Genomic DNA, 13957 nt, shown 5'->3' on the forward strand with positions numbered 1-13957 from the left:
AGCCCCAAAAGCCCAAATAAAACCCACAAAATCCCAATTAAATCTCTCAAAATCCCATTAGAACACACTAGAATCCCAATAAAAGCCCACAAAATCATTTGGAATCCCAATAACCCTAAGAATCCTGATTAAAGTCTGCAAATCCTCCAAAGATCTCCCCAAAACCATCAAAAGTCCCACAAAATCTCCCCCAAGACCCAAAGAAATCCTGGCAACACCCAAACCCCCCAAATCCCACCAAAAATCCCAAATCCCCAATTAATCCCTCTGAATGCCACCACAATTCCAATAAAATGCCCCAAAATCTCCTAAAAGTCCCAATAAAACCCCAGGAATTTCTGAGAATCCCAAAAAATCCCAACAAAATCCCAGTAAAACCCCCTAAATTCAAAAAAAGCCACAAGAAATTTCAATAAACCCCCAACCACCCCCAGAAAAACTCCCCCTCAAAATGCCAAGAAAATCCCCCAAAATCCAAACCCCCAAAATCCACAAAACCAGCCACTCCCAGTCAATCCCAGTGTGATTCCAGTCGCTCTCAATGAGATCCCAGTGTAACCCAGCATGGACTCAGCTGCTCTCACTGGGATCCCAGTGTGATCCCAGTTGCTCCCAGCATGATCCCAGATGTTCCCAGTTCCTCCCATGATGATCCCAGTTGCCCCAAGAATAGTCCCAGTCCCTCCCAGCAGGGTCCCAGTCGTGCCCAGTTGCCTCCAGGGTAGATTCAGTTTCCCCCAGCATCGTCCCAGTTGCTCCCAGCATGATCCCAGCTGTTCCCAGTGTGGTTCCAGTGCCCCCAGGATGGTTAGAGACACTCCCAGTATGTTTCAGTTACCTCAGAATGATCCCAGTCTTTCCCAGTTCCTCCCAGTTTCCTCTAGCATCATCCCAGTTTCCATCTGTTGCTCAAAGGGTGGCCCCAGTTGCTCCCAGGATGATCCCAGTTGCCCCAGTTGTAGTCTCAGTCCTCTCAGCATGGTTCCAGAACCTTCCAGCCGATCCCAGTTGCTCCCAGTGGGTCACATTTTCCTCCCAACATGGGCCCAGTAGCTCCCAGTAAGCCCCAGTCAGGTTCCATTCACACCCAGTATAATCCCAGTATGAGTGTAGCCACTCCCAGTATGATCCCAGTCCCTTGCAGTCTAATCCCAGTTGCTCCCAGTCACTCCCAGTCTGATGCCAGTGCCCCCAGAGTGATCCCAGTTGCTCCCAGCATGGGCCCAGCTGTTCCCAGTGTGCTTCCATCACTCCCCAATGGTTACAGACACTCCCAGGAGGGTCCCAGTTGAACCCAGTTGCCCCTGCTCTACTCCCAGTCCCTCCCCAGATGATCCCAGTCCCTCCCAGCATGGTCCCACTCACTCCCAGTTGCCCCCAGCGTGGTCCCAGTTCTCCCTAGCATGGTCCCAGTTGTTCCCAGTGTGGTTCCAGTCCCCCCAGCATGGTTCCAGACACTCCCAGTATATCCCAGTTGCCCCCAGCATGTCTGCAGTCATTTCCAGGCACTGCCAGTGGCCCCAGTAAGGTGTCAGTTATCCCAGTATGATCCCCCAGTCATGCCCAGTATATCCCAGTTGCCTCCAGCATGCATCCAGTCCTTCCCAGTTCCTCCAGTTTGCTTGCAGCATCATCCCAGTTTCCCTCAGTTCTCCCAGTAGCCCAAAGTGTGATCCCAGTCGCTCCCTTTCAACCCCAATATGATCCCAGTAAGCTCCAGTTTGATCCCAGTCACATGCCAGCCCTCCCAGTGTGGTCCCAGTATAATCCCAGTTGCTGCCAGTCTCTCCCAGTATGGTCCCAGCTGCCTCCAGTGTGGTTCCAGTTGCTCCCTAGATCAGCCCAGTCAGTCCCAGTATGATGCCATTTGCTGCCAGCGTGCTCCCAGTTGCACCCAGTCAGGCCCAGTCTGGGGGATGATGTGCAGGGTGTGCTCCCAGTCCCTCTCAGATCCTCCCAGTATTAGTCCAGTCCCTCCCAGTATGATCCAAATATGGCCCCAGTGTGCTCCCAGTCCCTGCCAGTCTGAACCAGTTGTGCTCCACATGGTTCCAGTTGCTCTCTTTCACCCTCACTTTTGTTCCAGTCACTCCCAGTATGTCCCAGTGTAGCCCAGTTCCCTCCAGCATCTTTCTAGTTCCTTCCAGTATGATCCCATTTGCTCCCAAGCACTCCCAGTCAGCCTCAGTGTAGTGGCACTCACTGCCAGAATGATCCCAGTCAGCTCCAGCATGATCCCAGTTCATCCCAGTATAATCCCAGCAGTTTCCAATCACCCCCAGCAGGCTCCCAGTCACTCCCAGTTCCTCCCAGTTGCTCCTAGCATGATCCTAGTTGCTCACAGCTGCTCCATCACAGTCACTCCCAGTATATCCCATTTGCCGCTAACGTGGTCTCAGTTGCCTCCTGCAGGCTCCTACTCTCTCCCAGTATGATCCCAGTATGATCCCAGTGTCCATCAGTGCGATCACAGTCTGCCCTGGCATGGCAGTATGATCCCAGTATGATGTCAGTACAAACCCAGTCCCGTCCCAGCACGATACCAGTATAATATCAATAGAAACCTAGAATTGTCCCAGTCACTCCCAGTATGATGCCAGTATATTCCCAGTCACTCCCAGTACGATCCAAGTACACAGCCAGTACATCCCCAATACACTCCCAGTATGATCCCAGTATGATCCCAGTACGATATCAATATAAACCCAGTACAGCCCCAGTCTCTCCCAGTACGATCCCAGTGCAGCCCAGTCCCTGGCAGTGCTGCCACTGCTGGGATCCCCCAGGCCTGTGTGCGTTCCCCCCTGGCGCATGTGCCGAGAGGAGCCCCAAGGGCTGGCAGTGGCCAGGCAGGGTCCCCAGCAAGGCCCAGTTTGGATGTGCAGCCCCCAGTTTGCCCAGTTTGCCTCTCCTTTGGCCCGGGCCGGCTTCCCCCCGCCCGCAGCGGCTGGGAGCAGCCGAGAGCCCCGCGCTGCCCATGCCGACCTGTCCCGGCTCCATCGCCGCTGCTGCCGCGGGCTGCGAGGGCTGCGGGAACGGGGCACCGAGGGTGTGGCTGCTGCTGGGGGAGGAGGAGGAGGGAGGGAAGGGCAGGGATGGAGGGGGAGGAGGAGGCGGGGTTAGGGGGGAGGAGCACGGGGAGGGATGAAGGCGGAGAGAGAGCAGCGATGGAAGGAGGAGAAGGAGGAGGGGTTAGGGAGGAGGAGGAGAAGGAAAAGGCATGGAAGGGGCGGGATGGAAGAGGAGAAGGCGTTGGAGATACGACAGGGGAGGAGGAGGAGGGGGAATGGAAGAGGAGGAGCAGGAGGAGAAAGAGCAGTGAAGGAGGCGGGGTTAGGGTGGAGGAGGACAGGGAGGCGGAGATAAGACAGAGGAGGAGCGGGAGGAAGAGGAAGAGGAGGGACAAGGGCGGATCAAGGCTGAGCTGCGGGAGCCACACGGTCTCGAGCCCTGCCTGAATTCGCAGCCCCCACCTGTGGGATCATCGCCCTCCCCATGGCGCAGGTGAGCGGGCAGGGGGAGCCCGGCCCGTATATCCCGCGGGGTCCCTGGGTTGGGTTTTTGGGGGGATGTTTGGAGAATGAAGAAGTCCAAGGCTGAGCGGAAAAGGCCCCTCGGGGGGACATCGGGGGGTGGCGGTGGCGGCTGCCGGCAGAGGCAGCCTGGAGGAGCAGAGCCCTGTGTCCCCCAGGAGGCCAAAGTGGGGAGGCCAGAGAGGGGGGAGCGCCGCCATTGGCGGGAGCCTCAAGAGCCTGGAGAGGGGCAGGGGGGACTCCTTGGAGCCGCTGCAGCCCAGAGCAGAGAATGAGGGGAGAAGGGAGCCCGGGAGCCCAAACAGCCCCGGCATCTCGAAATGGGGAGAGCCAAGAGGGGGGAGCTTTTGGCATTGCTGGCACTGCCAGCAGCCTGGGCAGGGGGGGCACCCAGGAGAAGGGGGAACCCCAAGGCAAGTGTGACCCCAGCAGCTGGGACAGGGGGGAACCCCCGAACACCAGAGGGGAGGGACCAGGGTCGGGGACCCCCTGGGAGGCTTTTCCAGGGCTGAATCTTGGTGTTTGGGAGGTTTTTCTGGAGCCCAGATGGCCGGACTAGAGATGTACCTGGGCAGAGAGACCTTCAAACTCAACGTGTGTTGGGGTCGATGAAACAGGAAAGCCTGTTATTGTTGGCCTTTCATTCCAATCTTGCTTATAGTTACTATATTCTCAAAAGCTTTTGAGAATATAGAAACTATAAGCAAGATTGGAATGAAAGCAAGCTTTTAGATACCTTAGTTACTGAACAAAAGGAAAATAATGGTGTGGACTGACAGAAGGTAATCCCCTTCTGATGAAACACTTCCCTCTGCTTGCAGACAGGTCCAAGGGTCACAGCAGACCCTACTAGCTCAGCAGAAGGGGTCTAAAGAGGAGTTTTTAGGGTTTAAAATGTAACACAGTATGGTGATGTAATGATTCTTACAGGCTGTATGTAAATGCTATTGGATTTGTATCTTGTACTGGACTGGTTAGTGAGAAATAGAATATTTAACACAGAAGAAGATTCATTGTATTGTAACGGGAACCTTACACTCTTACACTCTTCCCCTCTTACTCTCTCACCCTCTCATCCTCTCTCCCCCTCTCTTCTCTCAGGCCTGCTCCAAGCTGTGCCTGGCAGCTCCAAGCAGGGCCCTGCACCCAGGCCCTTTGCAATAAACCCCAAGTTCCACGACCTGGCTGCAGAGATCTCTCGTCTCCATCCGTCCCGACCGTGCTACCCCTGACGCTCCTACAAACGCGCTCATCCCTTGTTTTCCCCAAACCAGGATTTCCCCTTGCCAACCCCTGGGAGGCTGCGAGGAAGAGGAAGATGCCCCGGGACACTGAGGCAGGTGAGGAGGAAGTCAGTGCCCCTTTCCCCTCTGTGCTGCTCCATCTCCCAGCCCAGCACGGCCCCCGGCTGCAGCACAGCCCTGGGGGGGATCTCGTTGCCCTTGCCTGTGGCACGGAGGCAAATCCCATGCTGTCCTTGTCCTTCCTCGCCCAGAGCAGGAGCTGAGCATGGAGAGCAGGGAGGACAAATGCCCGCGGCAGAACCTGGTGGCAGAGGCCGTTTTGAGCGGCTCCACGGCACAGGAAGCCAACGGGGAGGAAAAGGCCCGGAGATGCCGCATGAGGAGGGGCTGCAAACGCAGATGGCGGGGATGTGAGGGGGAAAGAGCCAGCCTGGGCCGGGAAGGCGGCCGGAGATGGAGCCAGAGCTCGGAGCTGGTGCTCCATGAGCAGCTCCATGATGGAGAAGCCCCACATGTGCGAGGAGTGTGGGAAGAGCTTCAGGTGGAAGTACAACCTGACTGTGCACCAGAGGATCCACACTGGGGAGAGGCCCTACGAGTGTGGGGAGTGTGGGAAGAGCTTCAGCTGCAGCTCCAACCTGATCAGGCACCAGAGGATCCACACTGGGGAAAGGCCCTACGAGTGTGGGGAGTGTGCGAAGAGGTTTCAGACCAGCTCCAGTCTCCTCCAGCACTATCAGAGTCACACAGAGGAGAGGCCCTTCCAATGCCCCGACTGCGGGAAGGGATGCAAGTACAACTCCGACCTTGTCAAGCACCAGCGCATCCACACAGGGGAGAGGCCCTACGAGTGTGATAAATGCAGGAAGAGGTTTCAGACCAGCTCCCATCTCCTCCGGCACTATCGGATTCACACAGATGAGAGGCCCTTCCACTGCCCAGACTGTGGGAAGGGATTCAGGCAGAACTCCACCCTCATCATCCACCGGTGCATCCACACTGGGGAGAGGCCCTACGAGTGTCCCCAGTGTGGGAAGAGCTTCTCCAGCAGCTCTAACTTGACCCGACACCAACGGAGGCACCGGTAAGGGAAGCCCTGCGAGTGCCCCGAGTGCGGGAAGAGCTTCGTGCGCTGCTGCAGCTCCATCCCCCACTGGAGGAGGCACTTTGGGCACAGCCCTGGTCACTCACATTCCCTGTGATCCATGTTGGGAACACTCCTGGCTGCTTGTTCTTTGTTTTGGCCTTAATTTTTTTCTCTTCTCCCTCTCTCTCTACTCCAAAAGCCAAGAGGGATAAATCTGTCACCTCAATACCACTCAAATCCCACTGAAAATAACTGAATTTTAACCCAAAAAGGCTCCATCCTACCTCAAATTCCTTGTTCCCTCCTCAAAAAAACTCAATTCCATGCCAAACTCAATCCATTCCACAGCCACCAGGGTGAGATGGGGTTGGAAGGAGATTGGGAGAAGTGGGATCCCAATTTGGAGCAATGGGATGGGGATTGTGTGCGCCTGGGTGTGTGGGATGTATTTGATAGCAAATAAAACTTTCCGAGTTACTGATTTCTGTCCCGTTCATTTTCACGTTCATTTTCAGTCATTTCTGTTTGCAGAGTGCCACCTTCTCAGCTGATTCAATTCCTATAAAAATCTCATTTTTTAATCCAAACAATCCAAAAACCAACATTGAAATAAAACCAGCCACACACAATTAATTTTTTAAAAATAATTTTAATTTTTCAAGAGTACTTAAGGATGATATTAAAGTTTAATTGTTTGGTTGAAATGTTTGAGAAATTATAGTGGTGTTTGGTTTTGTGTTTAGTGTATTTGTAATATGAATTTTTAACTAAGAGGTGTTAGATTGCTTGTTAGTTTCTTTAGATATTTTTTATCTAAAGTACATTAGTCATCAAGTTAAAATTTTCAAAAGGTATTTCTTGATATATGATTTGTTTATTTATATGCATTGGTAATATTATAGTAGTAGTTATTGTTGGTTTGAGTTGAATCATAGTTGGAGCATTGTATAGAAGAGTTGAGATTTTTTTTATTATAATTTATTTAATTTCAATTATTATTTCTTTGTTTATAATTTTATTGCAATTTGTTGAGGGGATAGGAAGGAAGTTCAAGGGCAGGAACATTTTTTCCTGGCTGGGAACTGGAATTCCAGACCCTGGGAGTGTGTGCAGGACCCCACAGACTGGGATCAAATATGGGCTGGGATCAAATATGGGCTGGGATCACGTGGACTGGGATCACATGGATGGGGATCCTGTGGATCAGAACCCTCCAGACCAGGATAGCCTGAAGTGGGATCAAATATGGACTGGGACTGTATGGACTGGGATCCCAGGGACTGGGACCATATGGATCAGGACCACACAGACTGGGATCAATTATGGGCTGGGACTGTTTTTTAAAGTAAATTATATATCTTTTTTTAATATATATATTTTATATGTATATATATATTTTGTTCTATAGTTTTTATTTCTGTCGTTAATTAAGCTTGTGAAAAGGCTGCTTGTGTTAAACTGCCTGCTTGGATGGGATAACATCCAATGCACACAGGGTGAGGACACCTGTACAGATCTGCCAACTATCAGCACTCCCCGTCTGAAGGCAGAGTGCACCAAGGCCCAAAAACTGGAGGTGATAAAGAGAATGGACTAAAACCACAACCAAGGAATCTGCATACTCTAAAAAGGCAGATCCAGGGCAGAGCCATCCTAAACAGTTCTTGGAAGATGTAAACTGGGTGCATCTTGGCGCTCAGCCAGGAGCACCCTGTTACCTTCGGGGATCCCCTGAAATACCTTTCCCCTTACATCAGCCTGTGCATATTCATAGAGCCTCATGCACAGCAACTGGGAAGGGTTTAACACTTTACTGGGTATATTAGCGTTCAGAAACACATAATCACCAGAATGATTGTATGCAGGTGCTTTTATTGAAGAGCTCTGGGTGTCAGGGGTACCAACCCAAATCTGACTCCGACATGGGTTCGGGATGAACATGTTTTTATATTCTATCCTTATATAACTTTCATGGTAATGATTAAACTTATATTGTTCTATTGTATACATAGATTTCAGCCAAGCATGGGCTCCTTGTGGCCCCCCTCAAACTTCTAACATAGTTTCTCATGATTCTTCTTATGATTAAACAATAATTATATTTAATTACTAAACAATCATCACATCTAACAATTATATCATTTGTCATGTACTGCTTACACAGGTGCGATTTCACATGATCTGGCAAGCACAAAGCCTAACATTTTCAGTCTATTTTTGACATTTTTCCAGTGCCCCACTATCATTCTCCCCCCTTTGAAAGCATTTTCACTTCACTATAGGTGTAAATGTTTTCACTTGATACAGTCCTTTATTTCTCAATTTATTCTTGACATTCGTCAAGTCCATGGTTGATGTAAACGTTGTCGTGGATGCTGTCACGCACTGGAGAACCAGAAGATGGTGGGCGTGGATCTCGTGTCAGTGCCTTTATTATCTTCTGGTTCCAGGACGTTTTCTTCTGTATCTCTCCCTTTAAGATGCTGTGAACTAACCAAATTGCTAAGAATAAAATTAGTAAGATTATCACAGTCTCAATGACAGATTTAATCCATGAACTCACATTCATGGAGTCTTTAAAGATTTTGCCTAGCCAGGTCGTAGTCAAATCCTTTTGCTCTTCTTGTGCTTCATGCTCTCTTTGTTTCAACTGATTGATGTCATATTCTACATCTGCAGTTACATTAGGGATGTGAACGCAGCAATGACCAACCCGTCCCTTTAAAAATCCACATACTCCATGCTCTTTCAGGAGTAACAAATCTAAGGCTAATCGATTTTGTAAAGTCATTTTTGTGGTGGCTTGTAATTGTACGTTTAATTCTTTAAATCCTTCCCGGGTGACTCTTGCCAGGCTATCTACCTGACCTGTAAGTTTGTACAGCATCTTCTACTCTGATAGTTTGCTGTAGGACCAAGCAAAGACTCTCGGGCCCACCCAAATTTCACTCCACCAGAGGGTTCTTGCCAAGTGTCATCTGGATTTTCATTGTCTAGAACTTCTCGTCTTGCTCTTATCTGCACAAGTTCATGTTTTCCATTAAATGGGGACTTTTTCCAAATTGGACATGAGGTTGGGAGGCCTAAAGTAATTTCCTTTACTTTCCCATCTACAGGCAGATGTGTTGTCCAGGTGCCATCGCTTGCTGCCCATACAAATTGTCCTGGACCTCAGACTGTACTCCTGGTACATCCTACAACTGCTTTATAATTCACTCTGCCTTGTTTATGTTTGATCCCTCTGCAAGCACAGCCAGTTTGTAGGGCTATTGCCAGGGGTGGCATCTGCTTTATCTCTGCATCATCCGAAGTGCAGTCATAAGTTTTATTACATGCCCACCAACTTACTTTGTCTGCCCTCGTTCTGCTACTGGTGGCAGTGTTTGTTACTGCTGGATCTGTTTCATTCTCGGAGCCTTCCCACTTAATGCACCAAGGGGTGTTTGCCATACATTGGAATCTTTGAAGGATACTCACAGACCACGCACTCTCCCAAGGCTCTGTCTGACCTTTCTGATCCTTGGCCTCACACTTCCATACCAGAGTGGTTTCTGTAACATTTTCTATAATCTTTTTATAGTGTGGCAAATAGCATTGCCATTGTGTGATGCCTCCTGATTCTCCCATAGGGGTTCCTAGTGTGCCATCACTTAGAATACAGTCTTTCTGGCCCATGGGTCTCATCCATGTTCCTATTTTCTCCCAAGTTTCCTTGACTACTTGCCTCGACTCAGGTACCTGTTTGCATGCAATTGTTTTGTTCTTTTGTACTTCAGGTAATTTTGATGTTATGATTCCCCAATTTACTGGGTCTCCTGCTGCCTTTGGTATTGGCAGACAGGCAATTATTCTACAGGTGTTTTGCATTTTGGCAAAGGCTTTGACTAATCCAATCATTACATTCTCAGCCCAAACTGCATTAGAAACCTTTATCACCTGTGTTTCTGCTTGTACCTCTCTCTTCATTCTAGAATGAAGAGTGGTTAGTTGATCATTTTGCATTCCACATCCCAAAGACATTAATGACCATAACTTTGGCACAATTACTGATAGCATTCTCAAAGTAATTAAACACATCTTATCTGCAGCCTTGTTGGTTCCAGAGTTTACACAGTCCGTGATCCAGGATGGATTTTCTTCACTTGGGTGTAGTGAATCCAGGGGTCCACGCCGGCTACTTTGGCTGCTGTAAAGGTGGTCAGCAGTACCTGGTGGGGCCCACTCCACTTTTCTTTCAGCGGTTCTTCGTTCCAGTTCTTGATGTACACCTCGTCTCCTGGATGTATGTTATGAACTGGGTTCTCGAGAGTCAGCGGTCTATTCCACACGAGGTTGCTCCGGAGCCGAGCTAAAGTTTTCCCGAGCGACAGAACATAATTATACACTTCCTGCTTTCCTGTGACGTGCACATTAGGGTTAGGCTCAGGAGATTCACATGGTTTCCCGTGCAATATCTCATAAGGACTGACTGACATCCCACTCCTAGGCTTTATCCGAATCCTCAACAGTGCTATTGGCAAAGCCTGGGGCCACTGCAATTTGGCTTCTTGGCATATTTTACTGATTTGCCTCTTTAGTGTCTGATTCATCCTCTCTACCTGTCCACTTGACTGGGGTCTCCACGGTGTGTGGAGGTCCCAAGTTATCCCCAGCAATCTACTTACCTCTCTTACTACTGTAGCTATGAAATGGGGCCCCCTATCTGATGATACCCTAGGGGTACCCCGAACCTGGGAATAATCTCCTGTAGTAACCACTTTACTGTTTCCTTTGCTTGGTTGGTGCGACAGGGAAGGGCTTCTGGCCACCCAGAGAATGTGTCAACCCCCACTAACAGGTATTTGTATCCTCGAGTTCTTGGCAAGTCTACAAAATCTACCTGCCCATAGTCTCCTGGCTCTATTCCTATCCGAATTCTTCCTAGCTGTGCTTGTCGTCTAGCCACTGGGTTGTTTTTCAAGCAGATATCACACTTTGACATTACTGATTTTGCCATTGTTAACATCCATACCGAAATTAAACTCTGCTTTAGCAATTTTACCAATGCCTCTGCTCTCCAGTGACATTTGTTATGTTTAATTTGTAGAACTTCTCTCATTATGAAGGGGGTACCACTATCTGTCCTTGTGCAGTCACATACCATCCCTCTGAATTCTTTTGTGCATTTAGCAAGCGTGCCAGTCTCTCATCTTCTACTGAATATTTTGGTTCTGGAGGCAAATTGAATTGGGATACATTAAGCTTTAAAGGTATCAGTGCCATTGTTGTTTGCACCTCTCGAGCAACCTGTCGGGCTGTCCAGTCTGCCTTTTGATTTCCCTCACAGATTTTGGAGTTTCCTGATTGCTGTGCTTTGCAGTGTATGATTGCCACTTGTTCAGGTTTTTGTACTGCTTTTATCAATTGCAGGACTGCATCCTGATGTTTAATGTGCATACCCTGAGAAGGACAATAGTCCCCTTTCTTTCCATAGTGCTCCGTGTACATGCACCACTCCAAAAGCATATTTTGAGTCAGTCCAGATATTTACCTTTTTCCCTTCACTTAATTCTAGTGCCCTGGTTAAAGCAACCAGTTCTGCCTTCTGGGCAGATGTATTTGGTGGTAATGCCTTTGCCTCCACTGCTGTACTGACTGTTGTTACCGCATACCCAGCGTATCTGGTTCCATTTTCCACGAAGCTGCTCCCATCTGTAAACAGCTCCCACTCTGGCTGCTCTAGTGGGACGTCTTTCAGGTCTTCTCTTGCTGAGTAGGTGTACTCTATTACCTCCACACAGTCATGCTCTAATGGGCCTTCTTCACTTGTGGTACCTGGGAACAAAGCTGGATTCAAAAGGTTAGTTGTTTTTAATGTGACATCATCCTGCTCAGTCAGGACTACCTGGAATTTCATCATCCTGCTTGGGGATAGCCAATGCCCCCCTTCTGCTCTAAGACAGTGGTTACCATGTGTGGTACATTGACATCTATGTGCCTTCCCATAGTGAGCTTCCTGGCTTCTTGTATCAGCATCACAGTGGCTGCGACTGCCCGCAGACATGGAGGCCACCCGGCACTTATGCTGTCAAGTTGTTTGGAAAAGTAGCCCACCGGCCTTTTCCAGCTTCCCAGACCTTGGGTCAGGACTCCGAGTGCTAGGTGCAGCCTTTCATGGACAAACAGCTGAAAATCTTTAGACAGATCAGGTAACCCTAATGCTGGAGCAGTTGTCAGTGCTTCCTTTAATTTTAGGAAGGCTTCTTTCTGCGGCTTGTCCCAGGTGAATGGCTGCATCTTCTGAGCTTCACACAGGGGTTTCGCAATCCGTCCATAGTCCATGATCCACAGGCGACACCATCCTGCCATCCCGAGGAAGACTCGCAGCTCATGTAGATTCTGGGGCTCTGGAATAGCACAAATAGCTTGGATACGGTTAGTGCCTAGTTTTCGTTGCCCTTGTGAAATTTCACATCCCAGGTAGATCACAGTCTGTTGGGCAATTTGTGCCTTTCCTCTGGGTACTTTATAACCTCCCATTCCCAGTGAATTTAAAATGTCAGTGGTTACCTTTATACAGGTTGCTTTTCTTCTGTAGCTATTAGTATATCATCAACATACTGCAACAGCAGGTATTGGTCTCTTGGTACTTGCCCATTCTCGGTCCAAATCTCCAGCTCCTTTGCCAGTTGGTTTCCAAATAGGGTCGGCGAGTTCTTATATCGTGTCCAGGTGAGCTGGGTCTTTCTCCCGTTCTCTGGGTTTTCCACTCACAGGCAAACAGTTTCCTACTTTCTTTGTCAAGGGGGGATGCAGAAAAAGGCATCTTTTAAATCAATTACACTAAACCACTTATATATCTCCTTACGGATATATCTCCTTACATCCTTACGGATGTTAGCAATGTGTAAGGATTTGTTACCACTGGATAAATGTCCTTTGTGATTTTATTTATTGCTCTCAAATCCTGCACTAATCTATATTCACCATTTGGCTTCTTTATTGGAAATATTGGTGTATTAAATTCTGATTCACATTCTTCTAAAATTCGGTATTTCAAGAATTTCTCAAAAATCTTTACTATTCCTTGCTGTGCTTCTGGTTTTATGGAATAGTGTTTGACTTGTACAGCCCTTGCCCCTTCTTTTAACTCTACATGCACTGGTTGTGCCAATTTAGGTTTCCCTGGTATATCTGTCTCCCATACAGAGGGAATCACTGCATCTCCTACCTCCCTAGGGAGAGAGGGAACAGGTTTTTCTTTGATCATTAAAATCTGTCCCATCTTTGATTCAGATATTTTCATTATAAGCTCCCCATTTTCAAAGGTTATTACCGCATCAAGTTTCGCTAGCAAATCTCTCTCTAAAAGCGGAATTGGACACTCAGGTACGTATAGGAATTCGTGTGTTATAACTTTGTTCCCAAAACACAAATCTTGGGGTTGCAAGAATGGCCATTTTTCCTCTTTCCCTGTAGCGCCGACTATTGTTGTTTCCTTGTCCCCAATTTGTCCTTGCAAATCATTCAATACTGAGTAAGTAGCTCCTGTATCTATTAGAAATTTGACCTCTTTATGTCCTAATTGTTTATTTATAACAGGTTCCTTAACTTGTTCTACTTGCTCTGTGTCTAGTCAGCCGGTATACTCCCCCAAAACCATCCCCTTGGTAACCTGCTGGCACTGATTGCCCTGGTGAAACTGGTTGTTCAAGTCTGGACATTGTCTCTTCCTGCTGAACTTCATATAGTTAAGACCCATTTATAGTTTTGGGCACAGCATTCTGAACTCCTATTTGGATCCACTCTTGATATTTCCGTAGTCTCCCCACATTGCAAAATAAATTAGGGTCCCAATTTGGATGGATCCTCAATTGGGAAATTCTCATCTAAATTCCCTGTTACGAGTCTGTTTCTGATGTTCTCTCTTACCCTTTCTTTGTCTGCCTTAAGTACCATCTCTTTCTCAGTAGAATCCATCAAAGTATCTAATATTCATATATTAGATATATTAATATACTATATAAAAGTATATATATATAAATATATATATAATATATTAATATACATATTATTGTATGTCATCCCAGTCAGGATTTTGAGGTTTTATAACC

General features: G+C 48.2%; 1 protein-coding gene and 1 pseudogene across 1 annotated transcript in view; one reads left to right on the forward strand and one right to left on the reverse strand.

The window, feature by feature from the left end:
• LOC136570728 (uncharacterized) overlaps nucleotides 1–13957 on the reverse strand; it is a 2607743-nt pseudogene that overhangs the window by 486593 nt on the left and 2107193 nt on the right.
• The window catches only part of LOC136570729 (uncharacterized), a 2347277-nt gene that overhangs the window by 374348 nt on the left and 1958972 nt on the right, over nucleotides 1–13957 (forward strand). The window contains 1 exon segment of the mRNA XM_066571173.1: nucleotides 5299–5852. Within this exon segment, the coding sequence (XP_066427270.1) occupies nucleotides 5299–5852 (554 nt within the window).

This window comes from Molothrus aeneus, unplaced genomic scaffold, assembly GCF_037042795.1.
Source record: "Molothrus aeneus isolate 106 unplaced genomic scaffold, BPBGC_Maene_1.0 scaffold_36, whole genome shotgun sequence".
In the NCBI taxonomy this organism is placed as follows: domain Eukaryota; kingdom Metazoa; phylum Chordata; class Aves; order Passeriformes; family Icteridae; genus Molothrus; species Molothrus aeneus.